The sequence below is a fragment of the Amia ocellicauda genome, chromosome 8 (genome assembly GCF_036373705.1).
Source record: "Amia ocellicauda isolate fAmiCal2 chromosome 8, fAmiCal2.hap1, whole genome shotgun sequence".
Taxonomy (NCBI): domain Eukaryota; kingdom Metazoa; phylum Chordata; class Actinopteri; order Amiiformes; family Amiidae; genus Amia; species Amia ocellicauda.
Genome location: NC_089857.1, coordinates 39,946,374 through 39,969,882, shown reverse-complemented (window position 1 = coordinate 39,969,882; position 23,509 = coordinate 39,946,374). Strand labels below are relative to the sequence as shown.

At 37.7% G+C, this 23,509-nt stretch overlaps 1 protein-coding gene across 2 annotated transcripts in view; it reads right to left on the bottom strand.

Moving 5' to 3' along the window:
* Window positions 1–23,509, bottom strand: part of ror2 (receptor tyrosine kinase-like orphan receptor 2) — a 74,215-nt gene that overhangs the window by 7,560 nt on the left and 43,146 nt on the right. For both annotated transcript variants that reach the window (XM_066711375.1, XM_066711376.1), the window contains exons 2-4: window positions 20,212–20,289; window positions 14,352–14,639; window positions 11,858–11,894 (exon numbers count right to left, since the gene is read on the bottom strand). In XM_066711375.1, the coding sequence (XP_066567472.1) occupies window positions 11,858–11,894; window positions 14,352–14,639; window positions 20,212–20,289 (403 nt within the window). The remainder of the gene's footprint in view (window positions 1–11,857; window positions 11,895–14,351; window positions 14,640–20,211; window positions 20,290–23,509) is intronic.

Below are 23,509 nucleotides of genomic sequence, written 5' to 3'. Positions count from 1 at the left end.
ACTAGACGTAATAAAAGACAGTCAGGGGGATGTAGCGCAGAATTCTTTCATTTCTACTCAAAGCAGAAAACAACACACTTAATACTCTGTAAGACATCATTGACATATAGTCAGAGAAGCTGTCTTTTCATATGTTCATCAATAGGGTTAAAATAATAATAGGTGGGTTTCTAATCAGGTGTTTAAAGTAACAAAGTGTGAATAAACAAACATAGGCATCATTACCAATCTATTTTTGTATTGGTTACACGGAAGGAACTGTTTAGCAACTCATACAGTGCAACAAAAACGGAATAATTCAGGAGGTAACTTTCTGCAGAGGAGCTGAAGAGTTCTCCAATGCTTGAATTCCTTGTTAAAGATCTGAGATGTCAGACTATGATGATACAGAAATCTAGTGCAGGTCCAATCTATCAATCAAACTAGCAATAAAAAGGTGTTTGTTTTTCACACTGTGGTGGAAAACGGCTTCAGATGTATTTCGCAATTCCCACTCAACAGATAAACTGTAACGGTGCTGGCTACACAACGAGCCTAAATAATACTCTCAAATCAACACCAGCTAATCGGAAACAGTGAACTCTGCATGTCTTCCAGCATTTTCTTCACAGCTTCTGATCTTAGAAGTGAGGGGGAAACTGGGAAAATAGATTTTCTCTCAAAGCCAAAAGCAGCTTGAAAAGAACGGAATAAAAAAGCGTGAACATGATACCAAAAATCTGTGAAAGCAATTCATTCTGCCTTCTGTTTTTAGGTGTGCCAAACAAGTCCTAATGCACACCTTGAAAGAGTTTAATCTGCATGGAACTCTATCCCAAAACCTAATCCTCAAGAAGAGGTAATTACTTATAAACCTCACTAATCCACCGCACGACTTATGCTTTATGTGGAAAAATAAAAACTTGACGGCATTTCGGCTTGATTTATAAAGGAATACATGAGATTGTTCGAATATATTCCGAACATCCTCCCTACAATTCTGATCTACATGAAAAATTAACACTAACTTGAAAAAAACACTAAAACCCCAAACATAACCATTTCCCCTTGATTTTCCATAAATACTTTCTGAAAACAATACACTTCATTGTTTGACAGGAGATAAATGTGCTCTCATTGCTCTCCACAGCATTCGTCCACAGTATCACTGGAGAGGCTTTTCTGACATCTATAACAAGTTGGGCTAAAAATAGTTATAACCCATGGCCACAATCAACAAGAATATTCTCTCATTGAGCTGCATGGGAATGATACCCAGCAGAAATCTTGCTTTAAGGGGGTTGTTTTTCCATACAAAAACACAGTGTCGTGTAAATCACAGACCGAGTGTAGAGCAAGAATGTTAGTCCAAAGTCAGCAATTTTCAAGAGGCAATCGCAGAAGACATTTCCAGTATTTGATGCCAGTTTTGAGTTTGACAGAGGGTTCTTCTTTCTACCTTATGAAAATGAAGTACAGGCAGGGTTGAAATTTGGATTGGACCCGGGCCTGTCTGAGAGTGTTAGCCATTTCTCACGAGTAAGACAAACATGAATCCTAGTAAAACATATTCTACACTATTTGGAAATTCAACCCCCCATATTTTACACTAAGAAAGTTTTAAATGATTTTCCACATCATCAGCCAGTGACAAAACACACTTTCCCCCCATCTTCAAAGATCATTATCCACAGAACAGGAAGGCCGTGCTGTCATATGTTCTCTGATTGATGCACCTTTGTCCCCCAATATGGTTAGGATTTTCCCCTAATAAGAGCAACCTGTTGTTTTACATAGGACTTCCTCTCCACCACAATGTTTTCATTTTCTTGTCGTCTTCGATGCGGAGGTCTGGCTCTGTGGTCACCAGCCGGCCGGGCCTCTCCACAGACAACAGGCCAGTGTTGTGGCTGCCCCACAGTGGGGACACACAGCCACGCCGGGCCAACCCTGCTTGGCGAGGCTGCCCGGGTAAACTCTCTGCATACCAGTTAAACTCACTTTAAGTTTAAGTGGTTTAATTACCTGCTTATAAAAAATCCTCTCTGCAGACAAGGAGTCTAATTTTCCCTTTACTGTCATTTAAACAAAATCTTCTGTCTGTGTTGTTTCCTTAATGCAACTTTGAACTTTTTTCTTTGTTAACTACAAAAGCTATGATTTTTTTGTGACAATTTTGGAGAGTTTACAAGCTGTGAAAAATCTGAGAAATGCCAAAAGCTGAACTACCAGACTGAGTTATCCATTAGCTGGCTTATTCGAGATCCCCAGAGCTCGTCCACTGGAGATGGTCTTGCTATGCGACACAGTTTTCCAAAGTGGAAACTCCGGCAAGATGTATAATTCCTTTTCCATACATGCTTAAACAAATGTGTATATGGCAGGGCTGTATGTTGTAATTTATGTCACCACAGTTGTGGGTCCTCGAGGCCGGCTTGAGGACAGTTTTCCGGGTCTCGTCCTTGGCCTTGGCCTCAGGGGTGTGGTCTCACTCCGAGTACTTTGAGGACTTTGTGTTTAAAATTGCTCACATGTGATTTCTCATACTGAAAACTGATTGCGAACTTTTTTAAATTAATTAGATGTAAATTATCAGTTTTGTTGCAACACGTGCAAACTCTAGCTGGTCAGCACACAGGAAGAAAAAAAAAACTAAAGCAAAACAACAAAAAAGAAAAACTGGGATTTACTTGTTTTATTTGTGCTACAGTCAGTTATAACTGTTTTCCCTGTCTGAAAATACCACACTGTAGTCACGGACACAAATTACCTTACTTCTTTGTAATTTATTTTTTTATAATTGCAAACACAAAATGTTTAAAAATGCATTTTCACACTGCTGCATTGAAGCAAGCAAATGAAGTGCCAAATGTCTTAAATGCAAGGAGATTGTGGAGACGAAATGGACAATGGATTATTTACTAAGCAAGTAATTGATCATACCCCTCTTCATGAAATATATATTAATGACTTAAATTAATAGAAATCCAGATGTTCCCTACATTCACATTTGAATGGAATAATGCAGTTTGCTAAACGATTCCAACGTGTGGTAATACTAATATAACGGCAATATTTTACAGTTTACAGATGATTTAAAGATTTCTTTGTCCACTAAAACCTGAGCATATAATTTAAATATCTGATATTTCTGAAAATAAATTGGGAAAGCCTTTTAGAATGTTTAGCTTTTTATAACACTAGGACTGCCATAGCCACTTTTTGTGCAGCTCTTTGCAATTCAAAATATGTCTGCATTTGTGAATTTCTCCCACATATCCGTTCTCACATGTTACTAAATATTTTAGTTAAATACATATATGGTGTTTCAGTTGTAAACTCCCCAAAATTAATAAGTTATACATACTTTCTTCTCCAACTGTCGGACTTCCAGTTTATGTGGTTTATACTGTAAATAATACAGCCGACAATCTGGGCTTTGTAATAAAATTAGTTATTGTGAAAGTTATAATCGTGTTGATTGCTGAAACACGTGATTTTCTACACATCACATATTATTATCACTATTTGTTTTATTAGCAGATTTGCACCTGATATAGCTCTCGTCTGCCTGTCCTGACCAGCTCAGCAAGTTTCTAACTTTCCTGTGGAATTCAATGTTGATCACGTTGCAAACCCAGGCCTCTGGATCAATGTCTTGATCAGTCAACTGTTTGATCATTAATGCTAATTATTTTTGTATTAGTGTAGGGTACTGTAGTGTTGAAAAGCGTGTTTTCTGCATTGATACGCAACTGTAATAGATGGAGCCATTTCAAAACACTTTCACATGTCATATTCCAGTTTACAGTTTATTGCGTGAAGCCTATTTTATTTTATTGTTCATTTTTTCATGTTTATGTAGCCTATGCGATCATTTTGGAAAATAAGAAAAAAAACTATGTAAATGCAATGTTTCTGCTCTCAAAATGTCATGTGTGATGTTCATATGTAAAACTATTACATTTTATCCAACTCTTTGTAATTCATTGATGTCACACGGCCGTTTTATAAAGGAGTCGCACATGCGGGTGCAGTGGTTATATGTAACACGAAAATGTTGGCGGTTCTATTGTTAATTCAACAGAATATATATCCTACTAAAATGTTAATAGATACATATAGTTGAAACAAACATAAAACGAGCCATCTATAGTGTATTTGATCTTCTGTTCATAATTATGCAAGTCCAATAATAATTTTGCCTTCCCGGTTATAATGTATATATCTAATCCGATAGTCGCAACGGAGCGGTTTGATTCCTTTATAAAAGGATCGTTAATCTAATTATGATTATTATTTCTTTCTAAACAGATTACCTTGTCCAGGGTGACTTACAATTCAATACAAAATATACATAAAGAATAAAATAATTGCAAGGTATGAAATACAAGACATTACAATATACAATAACTTTAGTGCTAGTAAGAGCAAGTGTCAGAGACAATTATAATAACTACAGTACTACTAGTATTGAGTTATAAGACACCATACGATTCAATTTCCTGATAATAATAATAAATGTTATATTGCAATGCAAATATCGTTAATGTAATAAAATACAAAGCCAATGTCATATTTGTTTAAATAGGTGTGTAAAATATTACAATATTGGACAAATAATTGATCACAATCAATATTGTTGAATTTGGATATAGTCCAATTATTACATGTAATTATTTTATAAGGAGAGAAATGGGAATGAAATGCCAAATATTACTGTTATTGATTATTATAGCTGGAATATTTGTTTTTACAGTAATCTAAAGTATTGTTAGAAATTTACCCAATAGTTTGCATTGATTAGCTATTTTCATTTTTTATTTTGCTACAACATATGCAAGCATTCTAACTATTGCTTAAATGCGAGCATCCAGAGCAAGAATGGGAGACAAGCTTTTCTCAGAGTGCAACTATGTAAAATGCAAGTTTATTTTGTGAGCAGTGTGGTTCTGAATGAATGTCTATCTGGTCAACATTTAAGTTGCTGAGATTTCTACTCTAATGGAGTAAAGTGTTTAATATTTAAAATGTTCTTATCATTTACAATACAACAGAGAGAAAAAGAAACACGGGGAGAAAAATACAGTGCATTATAAACCTCGGTTTAGCAGAGTATTTCAAATCTTTCAGTTGGCATCCCAATACGAAGAAAAACTAACAGAGTGTGGGAGGCAGGCAGGCCACATTGACTACAGTTTGTGCGTGTGTGTGTGTGTCAGTCAACCTTCAGTGAAGCATACACAAGGAAACGGTCTTCTGGTCATGATAGAACAACCAAGGAGAAATAACTGAACCATTGATGGCGTTAGGAGCATACATTACTGCCCTGAAATCTTTCTACCCTGACTTCTCAGAGTTTGAATCATCTCAATAATCAGTTCAAGAGCCGATTTGAAGAAGTTGGAACAAAATTGAAAAGACAGTATGAACCGATTTGCTGTTCAATAACTATGAGGAACATGAAAAAAATCCACTGCAAGAGAACAAAATGAAACTCGCTTGGGACTGTTACTGACAAGAAAATGGCCTACAATCGCAAGTAACTCCCTTAGTGTTGCATATTATTGCTTAATTAGTTGCAGATGTTTCAAAGGAGAACCAAATTGAGCATGTGTGTACATAAGGTCAAAGATATGAACTAGTGTAGTTTGATCAACCTTGTTTCCTTGTCTGCTAAACCAGACAGTTTTATATAGAGAATTTTTCATCTCTCAGGGTTAGCATACACATCAGCGACGGGCATTTGTTGTGTATCTCCTGTTATGAGCTAAAAGTCACGAAGCAGATCTTCAAAATTGGAACTGTTCTATTTAAAATAGTTTTTTTTATATATATATATCATTCATAAAAATAAATTGTTTACTTCTAGGCAACAAGGCACTGTTTAAATTGGCCAGCTCATTGATGTTATACACAATATGCGGCAATATGCTCTGAGAATGTCATATCTTCAAAGAAAGAGGGCCCTGCCATGCTTTATTGAGACATACTGTGCAAAAACAAATAAGATACAGGGTTGGGGGAAAATAAATAAATCACACATGAATATCACTTCAGCGTGAGCTGCAAAAATATTTCACACCAGGACTTGGCATACATTGCTCTGGAGTTTTACAGCCTGCACACTCTTACTCCAAACATCTTGTGACCTTTGCTGAAATATTCCCTTCATTTCAGACCCCATCCACGTGGGCACATCTTCTGTTGGAGGGAAAAGCGATCCATTTTCCTTTATTAACAGAAAGGCTGCCTTGAGCTCAGCTCTTTAAGTAAGCATGCGATTGTTGACATAGATGGATGTCAGAGACATCAACTAATGGCATAATGAATCACCATGCTGAGGGAAGGCTTTTTATCCTGGGGATCCTTCCCCCCAAAGGTCCAGTGACCCTAGTCCCTGCTCAGTTCTCTGGTGCTATAAACAGTTTTCAAGTTATGCATTTCTAAAGTGCTAACAGATCCCTGTGAAATCAGTATTCTGCCCATATTGCTATGGAACAGAATGGTTAAGCAGATTCCCCATCACTGTAGAGAGCTGAAAATTCATGCTAAACACTAAAGTATGAATTATGTGAGAAACGTGTGGCTCCTATTTGTACTATCCTGTGCAATAATGTAATACGTTTACTGAATTTCTCTTTTTAACCACCTATTAGACATTTGTGAAGTACTGACACTGTAAAAACATTGTGCATAGCAGCAGCTCAACAAAAAGCATTTTCAATATTCATCTTATTTATGCAACGCGGTCCTCTGTGCCAAGAGAGTTGTCATTGCCTAAACCTCTAATTTTGAAAGAGTAAATATCACATATGGTTACAATTTCACTGCAATTAGGATTGACTGTTTGGCATTTTTTGAAGCTCATGTTTGAAGAGAGTCTCTTAACAAAAAGAATAAAAGCATAGCTGCCTGCACTAACACCCCTCAAAAAAGGATAAGGAGACTAAATAAACAGTGTGTGCCTGGAAAACTGGAAAACTGATGCACTCTATTTGATAATTAAATAAATAAATTGCATGGCAGGATTCATGCAGACTTGCCAAAATGGGGTACCTCTCAATAGGAGACCCAGTTCTGGTACAAAAGAATGAAGCACTGAGATACTGGTGGGATCTTAAGACCTTCCTTTTGTTTTTTTAATACAGATGTGAAAAACCAAACTGCTCCCAGATTCTGCAGAGATCTATTTACGCTACACTTTACTTCCCACCCAAACATCAAAACTGTACATCGACAGCATCTGCTTCAAGCTCCGATGATCAAAAAAAGACTTTCAGTCAAGGTTCATCTTGTGGTGCATAAAGCGCACATGGTGAAAACTCAGGGCCTTCATTCAAAGTGTTCTTTGCTTTTAAATATATATTTCTAATGTGTAACCACAGATCATACATCTAATTGAACCATAATATTTTGGACATCTATATTTGTAAACCAATGTCTATTCCTGGACAGTACAAACTACAAAGCTCTAAAATACACTGATACATTGCAGCAGGACATACTTTAATTAGAAAATAAATTCTGCTTACTCCTGTTCTTCTGATCTGGGTCTGATATATTAAACACCACTATTCCCCTTAATCAATTAAACCTATCGATATAATTCAGGGCTTTGTTTATTGCAAATGGCAACAATAGTGTTTAGCTAGTGTCAACTAATAACACATTTAATTTCTATTTGCACCCCAAAGTCTATATATTTTTGAAAAAGTACACATAAATCATCTGTGTATGTTAAAGATATTAAAATGACTTTATTTCACCACAGTGATTTATGGAGAGCAGAAGAAAATGTTTGTGATATAAATAAGAAGGAACACATAGTGAAAGGTAACAAGGCTGAAGACCCTTTAATACACATATAGGGGGAACAGAAAGAGCATAAAGAACAAGCTCCTAACATTTCACTGGAAGGAGCCAAGTCCCCTGCTTCTGGTGAGCAGTCGAAACAGAGGGGCATTTGTGTGCCTCCCTCACTGCACGTAAGCAAGCCATTTATAAGGAGGTGGAGGAACAGAAGAATCTATTTTTGGTGTATTTACCTGGTAAAAGTTAATGTCTGCAACATTTCAAACCGGAAACAGGCTAACAACTTTTTAAAAAGGGTTTATTCGAGTGTCATAAAACACTTTTTTCCAAAATAAAATCTCTTTATTGCAATGCAAGACTATGAATACAAAGAATCCCTTCCTCAATTAAAACAATCTTAAACAGATGTGTCCTCTAATTGAATTACTGGTACAAGCACTGCCAAGAGACAGAATGTTACTGGACAGAAGTTTTTTTTTTTAACCTGCACCGAAACCTGTAAATTCAGTCCCAGCCAGCCCCCTTTCCAAAGTCTGTCCTTTTTTAAATCGAGCCAATGAAAATATCTGACGCTGTACAGATCTCTCCGTTGCAATTAATTTGACTTGTTGATGGACTTCAATTGCAACTCTCGATTTCAATTCCTGATAGCAATGACTCTTTGATGTAGCACAATTCCACACTTTCTTTTTATTATTTGTTGTTTTTTCCCTTCATGAAAGAGCAATTTTAAAATAAAGAACACAAACCATCTTACCATATATATCCATAGAGATGAAATAAATAAACATGGATATCTTATAACCATGTATAAGCTTAATACACAAAAAGGTAGAAAGTTTTACCATTCCTAGGAGCGAAGTAAGATGATGTTTCCAGAAGTATAAAGAAACGGGTACAATCTAAACATGCCTGGAGACTGAGAGACTAATTGAAACTTCTTCAAAAGCAGACGGACTAATTGTTGGTGAGGTCCACAAAGGTTTTAACTGAATGCCAAGGAAAAGAAGGGTTTGGCAGGATCTAAACCATCAGTTCACAAAAGAGCAGAATTGCTAACTCAGGTTTGAAGATGTAGGCCAAGATGCCAATTCTATAGAAATCACGCACAACCAAACAAGGCAGGTCCGAGTGGAATGCTGGGATAGAAATTCTCTTTAGTGAGACATTTCCCTTTCTCTTGTTTGCTGTCGTGGTAGTAAGAAAGAATGGGTACATTTTTATTGTGATGTAGATCTAAGCAACTGTGTTAATCTTGTGACATACTATAGGCTTAAGTATGCATCACTGCTGAACAAAAAAATATATGTTTTTAAAGAGAAACTACACAAATCACTCACTGATGGAAAGCATTAAAGCTAACTCTGCAGAAGCTAGGAACCCAAGGAGAATCTTAATTTATCTTTTGCATTTTGGTTAGCTACCCGGCGAGTGAAAGCCACAATATTACAGCGGACTTATTGCATGATTTCTTAATTATGTATGACATAAATTGCTATAAAATACAAACGCAGTATACCACTGCTTTAACACTTAAATCATTATTTAGGGATATAATAGTTTCATAAAGCAAGCAACTGTGCATGGAGAACTTCCAAAGGCAAACAAGGGTAATATGAAAAATGTGGCATCTTTAGGACAGAATTCCTCTTCTATCTCTTTTTTCGCAGCCTTTTCTCAGACTGCCTGTTTAAACACCTAAGCACTGATCTTTCTCCTTTCATGGGCAGCACAGCTTTCCAAGACAAACATGAGCACAGGGAGAAAAGCCAAACCACGAACACTGGAGGGCTCTGATTCACAAAGGTTAGCAGATACAAAAGAATTCTTGCCGTCTGGAATTTATGACAGGCCTTGTCTTAAGGCCACCTAATCTACCTCTGACCTGCAACCAAACTAAACTATTTACAAAGTTACTGGAACAACTCATGAGGCCCCCAGGAGCCCTGATTTACATGGGAACGCAGCCTCAGCAGGGCCACGCTAGGCCTCTCTGAAACTTATCCTACATTCCAGACCTGCAGGGAGACGCGCACCTGGGTGACACAAATGGAAATTGGGCTTCAAGGCATTCAAGATGGAAAACAGGAGACACTTCTTCACACAGAGAGGCGTCACAATCTGAACAAACTCCCCAGCAATGTGGGTGAAGCGTCAATTTGGGAACATTCAAAAATAGACGCGATCGAGCACGATGGGTCAAATGGCCACCTCTCATTTGTAAACTTTCTTATGTTCTTCATCTTCAATTTCTTACTTCTATATTTAGAAGTATTTTCATTAGGTATGTGAAGCTGTGATTTTATCACCATGACACATCTCTTATTATCTTTTACTTTGTCTGTGTGTTATTACTATGAGCTTTTGTGTTTTAATGTGTGAAGCGCTCTGTAAATACAATCAGAATGGACTGACCGATTTAATTCATACATTTAAAAGTCAGATGGGGGGCGCTGATCTCAGGGTCCCTCTGGAAACAATCTGAGATTTGGCACCAGTGTCTTTAATGTTGTCCAAAAAAGGCCAGGGCTGAGACAAAGTTGCTCTTGTGTAGTGCACATCTTAATACTTGAATTAAGTCAACGATTAGACTTGAGCCAATGAATCCAACACACAAACAGACTGGCAGTAATTGCAATGAGATCTAGTTTAATGGTATTCAAATGCTCTGTGCCTTATTATTAAGAGGTTCACATCTGCTGCAGCCAACACTTAAAAAAAAAAAAAAAAAAAGGGGGGGGGAAATGCTGACAAACATTGTTCAATTAGCAAAAGTGTTTGCATGTTAAGGTTTTGTTTTTTGCATAAATTTACTCTGACAAAATATTTTTCTCTTTGGTTTTTCACAGTTTCTAACAGTTATTGGAAGACTGAACTGAACAAGCTGAATTTAATGTACTGTATGCTCACTCATTGTAACATTTATTTTTACTTGTGAAGCAACAATTACAGCCAGACCAAACAAACGCTTTCTTGGCCTCCCAAGACACTGGGCAGCATGTGCGTTCAGAGGAGAATGGGCCTTTTGTTCACTGAAAGGCCCCTTACAGCCCCAGTTACACCTAGAAAGTCCTTGGGTCCATCCACCTCCTCCCCCGTCTCTGCCAGCTTTGTTAAATGGAGCTGGAGCCAAAAGCAACAAGTCCTCCCTGGCAGTGAGAGAGACGCAGACTCAGTGGAGAGGTTTGTAAAACACTGAGGCTCCACAGTGAGAAGAGAAAGGAACGAAGACACAACACTGAAGGGCCATTGATGTCCCAAGACTTGAGAAATGATGAGCTCCAAGGATACGGCCCTTCTCCATATCGGCGTTTGGGATCGTGTGAACAAAATACAGTGCACTATCCAAGGGGACGTTGCTTTATTCTTGAAGTAACTGACTGCCACAGATATTCTTCCTCCCCGGTTGTTATATTTGCTAAACAAACCTAAATCATAGATATTACGACAACTTAAAAATGCAAGACATGAATGTTTATAGGGTGGGGGGGTGCACATGATTTTTTAATTTTGTTTACAGGTTCTGGTTGCCTGTCCAATGTTTACCAGCTCCAGAGGTCTGCCTTGTTACACATCTGACCAATTTGTAACAAACTGAAGACCTTTGTCAGCTAAACAGCACAGTAAAGTAATGTATAGACGAAGTGTAGAAATTGTTTATTTTTATCATGAATTAGTGAATAAATGAACTAACACCCTGCCCCCAACCACCCACCCACACATCCCTACAAACTCCTATCTCTGACTCATGTCTGACTTGGTTTTTATAGGAATTGAGGATCTTTTGAGCCAAACATGTAAAAAGGCACAAATACTTTTGGGCAACGACATACCTTTTGTTTCTGGTGGGGGGGGTATTCATTATGAGTCCGATTGTGAGTTGTGGAGCTGGGGGGTGGGGTATGATTACAAGCTGTGTGGGACAATTTCAGCTGTACACCTCTTAAATAGCATCTAAGAATGATCATGTCTTTCATAAAGTGTGTGTGGGGGGATGACACTCGACACATTACAAAAATGGAGGGACGGACATGTCCTCACGTTTCAAAGATGATGGACTTACTGGTCATTGAAGTTGGAGCCAGGTGTTGGTGACTGCCCTGTAGAAGTAGAGAGACACACGTGCGTTAGTGAGGGAAAGGACGTGAGATGAATCCTCTAAGAGCACAGCCTAGGGTAGATGACAATACACTGATTTAATATTATTTTTTATTACAAATAGCTCATGTATCATCAGGCTTAGCAGTGCAGGGTAGTCAGCAGTTCTCAACACAAGGGATTAGGGTAAGCATGTCAATGTGACAGAACCTGAAACCATATCCTCTTCCTGTCAAGTACTGGATATGCTAACAGCAGCCTTCGGCTCTTTGTTGCGTGTCTATCCTCACCTGACATAAGCTGTTTGAGCCGGGCTACAGGCACTTCTTATTAGTCTCCTTTCTTCAGGCCAGTATATTCTGCATTTTCCAATGTGTCAAAGAAGGGATTTTGCAAGATTGAAGTTAATGGGAACATGGTGCGTATGCATGCAGCAAGCACCAGAATAAGGGGTTTTCCGTTTTCCCATGCCTAGAGATACAGTGGTGTAACTTCATTCCCCTGTGACCCCAGTCACGTGATGCGAGTGCTGTAGTCCTCACTGACCATCACTGTGGCTCTTAAAACACAGCTGGAGGTTTGAAGTCACTCTAGACAGACCCATAAACAGAAAGCCTTTAGACCAGCTGCTAAAGTTAGCCTTGGTGTTGTGTTTACCAGACGTGTGAGAGTATAATTCTTCAGAAACATTTTGTAGCATGAATGCACTTGTGTTTTATGTGGTACAGCACAGTTATGCAAATGTGAATATGAACTGGAATAAACTGGGTCCTGATCAATAACAGTCAAATGCTTAAGCAGTGTCAAAACATAGGCTGGCAAATTTTTCACTGCTATATGTATAAAATAAATGTATGGCAAGCCAAATTATCATTTAGAGATATCTCTAAATGCATTTAAAGATATCTTCAAATATTTAAAGATATCTCTAAATCATTTAAAGTTATCTATAAATGATTTAGAGATATCTGCAAACGGTTTAGAGATATCTAAATAAGGTGCTTTTTAAAGATCTCTAAATGATTTGCAGATATCTCTAAATGATTTGCAGATATCTGCAAATCATTTAGAGATATCTTCAAATCATTTAGAGATATCTTCAAATAACATCCTGTTCATTTAGAGATATCTTCAAATAACATCCTGTTCATTTAGAGAAATCTACAAATCATTTAGAGATATCTTCAAATGACTTCCTGTTCATTTAGAGATATCTGCAAATCATTTCAAGATATCTTCAAATGACTTCCTGTATTTTGGCTGAGATTATCACTTCCTGTTTCCTTATTCAGATACATAGAAATGAATGAACAAGTTAACAGGAATTGATAATCTTGGGCTACATACAGGAAGTCATTTGAAGATATCTCTAAATGATTTGCAGATATCTCTAAATGATTTGAAGATATCTCTAAATGATTTGAAGATATCTCTAGAGATATCTGCAAATCATTTAGAGATATCTTTAAATGATTTGCAGATATCTCTAATAGATTTGCAGATATCTTTAAATGATTTTGAGTTATCTTTAAATATTTGAAGATATCTGGAATTATTTGAAGATATCTTTAAATATTTGCAGATATCTTTAAATGATTTAGAGATATCTCTAAATGATAATTTGGCTTGCCATATAAATGTGTGACTATGTGCGTTTAATCCTCTGTATACATACTTCCCCTATATATATGTAAATGTATATATAATTCATTGTAATCATGTAATGCACATCGCAAAACTATTAATATCTGCATTAAAGGTTAACTTTGCAGAAAATAACATGAAAGCTGTTCTACACAAACATTTTCTTTGGCAAACCCAGAAATCACTCAATCCAATTTGAAACAGCGGTGGCAATTTTAGAAATCTTAGTCTGTAATTCTAGTGTTTTACAAAAATACACTGTAGAACTGGCAGTGTTTTCTGCTAATACTGTGGACTGTCCTTTAACATTTGCTTTGCCAAGTAATATTGAACTGGCATCAAACACACAAATCTGTGGAAATCTAGGTTAGATTGCAACCTTGAGAGTGCGTAATAATGCACAGTTATGCCGGGAAGGAGATATAATCCCAGTGAAGTTCACCAGTAAGTCTGTTATATATTTGAGTGGTGTTAATTATGAATGTCACATGAGGTAAATATTTTAACTTAATATCTAGTTGTATTTCATTACCATTACTGGACTCGGCTCGCCACGATTCCAAGTCTGACCGAGAAATAATCCACTTAAATAAAAACTCACAGAGGAAAGCACAACAAGCCTACAAATACCCAATCGACTCAAATGACATTAAAAAAAATTAACTAGCTCTTGACCCAAAAGCCAATAAGCAGAAGAGTAGCATGGGACTGAGTGGCAGAGTACAGAACCAGGGTGAAATCTCAGAGCCTGGCTGAACCGTGAAGAAGAGACAGTGAGGAGCAGCCAACAGAGATATAAAAATATGACATCTTACCAAATCTAACATACAGGACTCCAGTGGCAGAGATTTCCTTCACGCTGTTGGTCGCCACGCACTGATAGTAGCCAGTGTCCGTGGTGTCCAAGTCTTGGATGCGCAGCCTGGATCCCAGATCGGTTTTCCTGATGGATATCCGGCCCTGCTCCTGGACGACTGGGGCGTCGTTCTTCAGCCATCTGATGCTCGGTAAAGGGTTTCCCGCCACTTTGCAGTGCAGTATAGCAGTTTGCCCTTGAAATAAGGTGATATTCTCCACTGGTTCCACAAAGTAAAGGTAGTAACCTAAAAGGTAAGAAAGGGATCAAAGGTTAAAATGTGACATGAATGCAGTCCTTAAGAGCACTTTTCTTTTTAACTGCTGGTTTCCAGGTGATTTTTGGCTCCCTGGTAGCAGCTGCTGGAACCTTTTTTTAGCTCATATTTACTCAAATTACTTTCCTGTTCTGAGGGCTTGGACTAGCTCTTTCTGATCTAGATGAGTTTCATTTGCCACAGAACCTAAACTAGACCTGACTGGTCAATGGCTCCTTCTCGTCCACGCTGCGGTTCTGAATTCAGGGCTGTGTGAGCAGAGAGAACTGGATAAAGTCATTTCGACTTTGCAATGCAACCAATGTCTCTGACAGACAGACTTTTTGAACCATTCAGACTTAACAGATATAGAGCAGTTTATCTTGGCAAAAAGGTTTCATGATACAAGGAGGCAGCTGCGTGGCATTGCACTTTCACAGGCATGAGACTTCACTTTGGTAGTGCCGAAGCTCCAATTCACTGCAAATAAACTGTTCCCACGGAAATAAAAAACATGTTATACTTTAAAATAACAAGGCAGAAGCTACTAGATAATATCAATCTGACTTTTGAAAATAAGATATGGCAAAGTGACGCATATATTTTTTCAACCCCTCCACCGTCGTCCTAACAAAAGCAGTAGAAACTTGGCAAAATATTTGATTTAGTTTCCCTGCAAGACCTCGAATCAGTGTAATTACACCACTGAACTATATGTATGTATAATTCTGAACAGGATAAAATCAATAGCCATTATTTGTGTCCCGCATCTTGAACAGATTTTAAAAGCACTACATTCTGAAGTGACGAATGTAACAGTAAGTCCCCGTCTCCTTCTTTCTATTGAGTCAAAAGGAGGAGACAGTTGGGGTCAATGCCAGAAGACGCTGAATGCGACTTCCTGCTGGGAGTAACAGCTGGAGCTGCACACTTTGGGAAAGTGAGGTGTGTATTCCCATCATGTGGCCCATGCCTGTGAAAAGGCAAGTACCTGGTCTGGCACTGAAAAAAAACGGGAACTTCACAAGTGCTTTCCGCAGGAAGTAACGTAACAAGAAAGATGACAGTTCTATAGGGTCGATGTTATGAAGCCTAGTGTCTGTTAAAAGATCTAAGGAATTGAATTAAAAGTCAAATTGATGCAAAGAGTGCAAAAAGCATTTTACAAATCTCAACTGAAGTAAAATAATCCCTTTGCTGTTGCTGTGAAACCGTGTCATGCATCACCTGGATTAACCCGCTGTATCTGTAACTGATCTGAAAAAATTGAATGAAAAAAGGGAAAGTTGTGCAGAAGAGTCTCCATCTACAGCAGGTTCTCACATGAACATCCGAGTCTGCCATCAGTGCTGAAGCATGACATGCGATAGAGATAATGCCAGAAGCACAATAGAGCTTTCCGCCCTATCATTGAATCAGGCCATGCTCCGTTAACGACCTGTACAGCTGTGCACAGAAAGGCCCGGGATAGAGGTTTGCATTCAAAATTATCTAAATAAATACTGGGAAAATCTTTATACACATTCTTAAATCTAATTCCTGCCTGAATGTGGGACACGTGCTTTTCCAGGAATACTAACACAGCAATATAAGAACATAAAGTTTACAAATGAGAGGAAGCCATTCAACCCATTGTGCTTGTTTGTCAATCCTATCCAGTCTATTTTTTATATGATATAATTTACATTATAATAGCATGAATAACTAACTGTAGGAGGTCAGATTAGCATTACTTTGTATTCATGATTATGTCTCACTCCGTGGCACTCCAAAAGGTGTGCCTTTATGTGACTATGTAACCCATTACCACCTCATCATCAGTAATATAGTAACACCAAACATTTCTGTTCATCTGATCATACAGAAAGAAAACAGTGCGTTAGAAAAAATTAAAAATCTCAAGAAAGTTTCCTTGTTTTTTCTGCTGTTTTCTGCTCTACGCCTGCTGTCGCTTTGTGCAGGATGTAAACTGATTTATGACATGACTTATGTACATTGGACTCCACTGTACTAAATCCACAAGAGAAATGGTCATTTTCGGGTTGGCGCGGCACAGATTGTTATGTGACAGTGTGTTCTGTTGGGTCTTTGTGAAGCAAAGTCAACGATCAGTCACCAGCAAGCCCAGGGCTGCTCAAGAGTGAATCGGTGTCCAGATTGACAGAGAAGGCACTGGGGAGGCCATCAGTTTTCGAGTATCAGGTCTGCAGACGGTGGAGAAGAGAGGAGCAGAATTCCCACAACACGAAGGGAAATGTCACATATTGCCGAGAACATTTAAAATAAAAACGAGCCAATGAAACACTTAAAAATCAAGCTCTGAGTGGAAAAACAGGCTGCATGACTTGCCACGAAACCTTGTGTTTCATGAACAGGATCTGCCAAAATGCAGAAAAAAAAGCACCCTATTAGCTATTTAAAAGTCATAAATAACAAGATGGTCACAGGTCAGCAGTTTTGATGGCCTAAAATGTCCACAAAGTTTCCTGTATAAATAAATGCCAGGCAGAAGAGAAAAAAGCCCAAACCAAAAGAAAACAGCTAGCGCTCCACAATTTGAAGGGATGCATCCAAGTGTCTCCTGTTACACAATACTTTTTTCTGAAAAACAGCCTGGTAATGCTAGATTATAAAAAAAAAACATTTTAAGATACAAAGTTTTTTTAGTACAAATTCAGTAAAGTGTACATAAAAAATAATGCCAGAGAGACAGAAAACAGCACACTGAGCATCAGCTCCAAGAAGAAATGCAGAACACCGTACCGTACCACAATGCCTCTCTCGATATCTAAGTTTAGCTCACGCTAGAACCTTATCTCGACTCGAGAATATCGCGAACCCTCCCCATCGAGGTCTCTGTAAACTGGGGCGGACCAGCGTCTGTGCAACTATATCTATAGTGTGCAAACCATGTGACCCCTCGCCTTGTTATTTTAGTAGACCACTTTAGCTGACTGATAATTAGAAGGCTTTTTGGACGGGAAGAAAAGAGAACCCCCAGCCGCCTCCATTTACTTTGTGAAGTTTGGTGGAGTTAAAGCACAGCTCAGCTAATTTCCTTCTTTATATCAGTAGGAAAGGCCCAGTGTATTAGCTCATTCCCAACTGTGTGACACAAGCCTCCATGAATCATATAGCTAATGCTATGGGAAGAACCCCCCATCTTATAAACAGTAGTTGTAAAAAACAGTTATAACCAAATGCTTCATTATCGTGTGCCCATCTGTTTTTAATTTGTTCAAAAATGTAAATGCTTTTCTTCCTACAAGTTATGCTGTGTATGTGTGCAGTAAACAGTGTACATTATTATATGTTCAGTAAAACTCTGCAGAGCTGGCTGCATTAGTATTTTGTTCTGCCGATACAAACTGCACTCACCTGGGAGTAAACAGTTGCAGTGTGTTAATCACCAAATTGTACTACAGTTCATTCAATAAAACTTTCAGCTTGTAGGTCTTGTCAACATAAGCTTCTCTTTTTTTTCTGTGGCAAATACACCGCTGGTCTGTGTGTGCGAAAAGTTCAGTGTTTTTGTTTCATCTGACCACAAAACACGGTCCCAATTGACTTGAATTGAATTGAGAGTAATTCAGATGCAATTTGGCGAATTCAAGCCAACAGTACATTTGGCATGAACAAGTGAAGCTTATGTCTAGTATAACATGACCCCCACAGTCAGAGGCGGGTCTCATTTTCATCCTCCACTCCTAGTGCCGTTGCTAGAATTGAGGGACAGATGGAATCCAATATAAACCAAGGAATTCTAGCAAAAAAATGGAATGAAGCTCAAACGCACATCCATGTCAATGTCTACATTGTCAAGGGGGCACAAAAACCACTGTGACCACTGATAGTCACACATTCTTTACATTTTTATGTGTGTTGAAAAATACTGAGCATACACCTGCTTTTTCTTGCGGCAGGAATGTTTAGTTACACTTCATCACGGGCGCTGAATAAATTTGGAGGCTATTGTACCAAAAAAACAGAAAAAGCTGTGTAAACAAATGTTTCATTCTAAGCTAATTGCTTCCTGGGTCTGCAATCACAGGGAAAAAGCACAGAGAGCCCTTGCATACAGGCCTTACATGTGGTTTACATAAACAAAAATGGTTCAAATGGGCTCAAAGTCGTGTTAGTAACAGGCTTTAATTGCAGGCTCCTTTTAAAAACAGACTTAACCAAGAAAAAAGAAAGAAAAAAGGGAAAAAGGCATAACATTAAACTGGGGATGTTTTGAAGTTGAAACGTCTAAATAAAGAGAAAAATAAATTGAACAAACAAACCCAAAACAAACTGAATCAAACAAAAACAAGATGGAAAAGACAACATCAAAAAATGGGGAAGTCTAGGTAACCAGAGGCCACAGACTTTGAATGCAGTCGGGCTGCTGCTCAGATTGATCTTGGCTCATTCTGCGTGGTGCACGGTTTGCGGGAAGAAGTTGAGATATAGAAACTGAACCCAGAGTACCTCATCTTGGGACGAGTCTGTTTGTAGAGCACTCAAGCACTAAACAGTGCAGAGAAAAATACACATTTTTTTTTGGCTTTCCTTTGCAAAACAAGCCAACAAACAAATATTGTTTCAGGTCCAAATCATTACAACATTAAACACATTTTCACACGTTTATAAAAGATCCCACTGAGCCGCGTTTCTCAGCTCATTTCCTGTTGCTCAAATAACACCCGAGGGAAAATCTTGCAGCTCGATGCCGATTAATCCTGTGCCACGCTTTTCTTTTTGTTATTGTTTTTCTCTTTACAAAATGCTCTCTCTCACCCTACGGACTGAAAAGGCATTGTACTGTACTTAAGCTAAGAAAGTAATACCTTCTGTATTGTGAAAACAAAAAGGCTTTTATAATCATAAGCTTTCAATCTACTTGGAAGCTGTTGTGAAGAATGTTGTTGTCAAGGAAGCTGACAAACATTACTTGCATTTGATTGCTTATCTGCAAATAAACAAACAAAAAAACACAATAAGTACAATATCAATATATTTATTTTCTCAACAAATAGTTATACGATACCAACTTCCTTTACTAACACGGCAATAATGTGCTTCTGAGTTCCAAAGCCCAATAACTGGAACAATTTGTCAACACTGTATACGCGATTTATACTAAAACCAAAATTAAATATGTCACTAGCTTTCATTGCATTTCATATATGATGGCTTAATTATCTGAATGCCATAGATCTGTGATCTCTCAGGTCCAAGTCCACCCTTGTTTTTGCTTAATACAGCTTTTCTCCCCCTTTGTGTTGACTTGGTGGGATCCTGGATTCTTAGAAATCCTCTCAAACTAATTTCAGGTGATGACTTCTCTGCTGGGAAGAGGAGGAGGACATTGTGACAGAGGAGAGGCTAGTCATGTTCTAGCACACATTTATCCCTTTGGTCCTTTGTTTACTTGTTAGAAATGTATATTAAAATAACAGTCAAGATACTGTGATGTAATCTAGGCAATGGTGCTCATCTGAAAATTAAAATCGCACTGTATTTCATACATTTAAGTCAGTCAATGTATGTGTATTAAAAATAAAAGGATGGAATTTACCTTCAGGTGTTGGCAGGCCTCGGCTCTGGGCTTCCGCCAGGCCCATGGTTTCCAATGGTCGTGATAAATCTGCATCTTCTATAAAATAAAATACAAATAAAAAGAGACACTTCAGTTGATTTGAAAGAGCCGTTTGTCTAATTTTCCAGCCCAGTATCTTTATGTTGCCATTTTGGCTTCGTAATCCAGAATTTGCAGAGGGATCATCTCCGAGCAAATGGGAAACTATTTTCACTGGATTCACTCGGCTGCAGTCCAAGAGTCCCTAAACGTTGTTCACCTCATTAATGCCATGCAATATATAAGTTGCATCACCAAATAAGCAAACCATTAGTAGTCAGCTGACACTAAGGCCAGAAGCCCAGAATACCAGCATCTTTTACAATTGAGGGCCAGGAAGTAAAGTTCAAAAACAGTGCTCAAGACAGAGGTGAACATAAAATGGATTCTTAATTTGTTACAGCTGGTTTAAGAAAATAGAAGAACAACAGTCTGAAGGGAACTAAAATGATTTAATGGGAATCACATTTACAGACGGCAGAAAACGGAGTAAAATGTTTGGGAGAGGAGAAAGGAACAGATAATCACCATCCATTATAACCTGACAATATTTGTAAGAAAGCCAGCTTCTCACATAGACATTTATATTGAATAAAATCTTAATGATACAAAAATTATATATCATGATAATGTGCAACAAAAAAATAGCAGCACAATGAATGTTGAGGTGGCAAACAAACACGTTATTAGCATTGGCACTTCAATAACAAAATAATTTCAAGTACAGAATTTCAGTTCCTAATGCAGTGTTACCAGAGACAAACAGGTATTGAGATAGAATCAATAAAGTGGCATGCATAAAATCAATCAATCAAGCCTTTGGACTTCAAACAGACGTCATTTTAAACCTTTCCACCTAAATACAAGGGCATGGATAATTGAGTCATTATTTAGATATTCAGCTGGAGATTTAAGTCGTATACCATCTGTAATTGCCATTTAATTACATACTTAGTTAAAACGCAAGATGAATTACTTCCTTGAAATAATAAATACATTCAAAATTAAAACACATAAGCTGGTAAAGGGGTGTTTGAAGGTTTAAAGTGTAAATAAAGAGCCAAGTGTGCAAGTCTGAAATAAAATAGCAATTCAAAATCTGTAATGTTCTCCTGCCACTAACCACTCCCCCCCACAGGTATATCATCAGACTTAATCTCTTCACTAAATTGCAAATATTTTCTAATTTCTAACACATTTTAAAGGTCACCCTACACCACAAGTTCGAAGTCGTTTCTCTCAATGTCATTTTTATTTCCTGTGTTTAATATCCTATTAAAATATTAAAACGAGGTACAGCATTACAGTCACAGCTGTAGCGTCTCAGGTCCGTCTATAATTTTATACTGCTGCATGTCCAGGGTCTTTTTTGGAATGTGCAAGGGAGCCAATAATTATCGCATTATTAAGCATGCTTTAATGTCGCAACAAATAAACCACTCTGCATATAGGCAATCCAAGACTCAGAGGTCTAATAACAAAACTTGACTTGCAGGTCAGCGTTCTGCTAACCATCACTCCACTATTTTGTTTTTATAAATACACTTATAATGTTCTCAGGATCACTGTAAATTTCACTACATTTTTTACAACCTAATTCCCTGACTACTGTAAATCACACAAGCCAATGTAGGCTACACCAATCATGGAGCACATCACTTGAGTTCCTATAACAGATTATGGCACATTAAATGTAATATATGCCACCTATACATTTAAAAAGCACCGTGAAACAAACAAACCAAAAAGTTACACAAATTCTCACTGTTATAATGTTTTTGTAAGACAGGAAACACTTCATTGCAAAATCTTTCAAGCATGCCACTTCACTTACCGTCTGTAGCCAAGGAATGTTTTTGAATCAGAGCATTCCTGTATACTGTAAATTATGGATTATTGTACTAGAATTAATTCAAGCTCATTGATCCTGGCCTTAGATGTCCAGTAATCATTGCTCTAATCAAAGACACTTTCAAGTTTAACTTGATCTCATTAGTCTGTGAAAATGTAAGTCCAGTTTATGAGGCAGTACCAGATTTTGGCGAAGAATAAAGGATAAAATCACTTAAATTTTACAGGGAATTAAGTAATTTATCAGTCATTCCAGGACAGAATCGTAAACCTTCTGTGAATTACATTAAATGAAATCATTTTTATACTAGATATTCCTGTGCTTGAAATATAAGTTACACAATTGAAGTTAGACAGTGTACTACATTAATCTATACATTCTCATTTTATTTAATATATTTTTCAAAGGCTTAATTTTTGCCGTTCATATTCCTTCATATTTTTCTAAAAAAAAAAATTAGTATTGCTGTTGCTGCGATGTCAATATATACAAGTTTCTTTGGAATGATTGATCCCTTTGGCAGCCGCTTGGAACTCGTACCTCGTGTTCTTTGTTGCATTTGTACTGTGTCAGGTGACCACTATTCACAGTTGGTTTTACCTACCTTTTACTTTTTGATTACTCTCCCTGAAGCTGGTAAGAAGCAGCGGAAATAAATAGAACGGAAACGCACAGAGATTTAAAAGACATTGAAATGGCCTTGAAACTATGTCAAAGATTTAAGGAAATGAGACTGAACAACTGCTATTTGCTGCATATCTGCCAGTAGCCTGCTGGGACTGCTGTTAACTATAGCTCAGCCCATGTGCTGTGTAGTCAGTGGGTAAGTAATGGATGTGCCCCTGGCCAAAATAAACAGAGAAAAGAGTTTCCATGTCAAATTATCATTCCATTGTAGTGGTAATACTAGTGGGGTTTGTTCTACAATGTGTACATAGCTCTTCTTTGTCTGGGTAATGCACACATACAGCATATTTATCTGTAGGATTTAAAAAGCAAAGAACAAAAGAAATGTATGCAAGGAATATGCAAGTGGCACTTAATTTGCCATCTTGTTCAAACTGCTCGTAACCCTGTGGAAGAATGCTGTGTGCACGTCCTCAGCTCCGACGCCCCCAATGCACTTACAGAAGACATGTGACAACTTGAAACCTGACCTTGACTGGGTTCCTCGCTTTCCCAGGAGAAGGCAACAAGATGAATGAAATACTTCACAAAACAGTTAATGATTGAAGTCATTTACATTTATTCGTGGTCAGGCAATTTAAAAAATACTAAAGTTGTAAAAAGCAGGTAGTGTTAAGGCTTTGCATAAAAGTCAAAAGTCAAACCATTTTCTTTTTTTTTTTTTGTTCACATACTATTGAGACCTGTGGATAATAACAA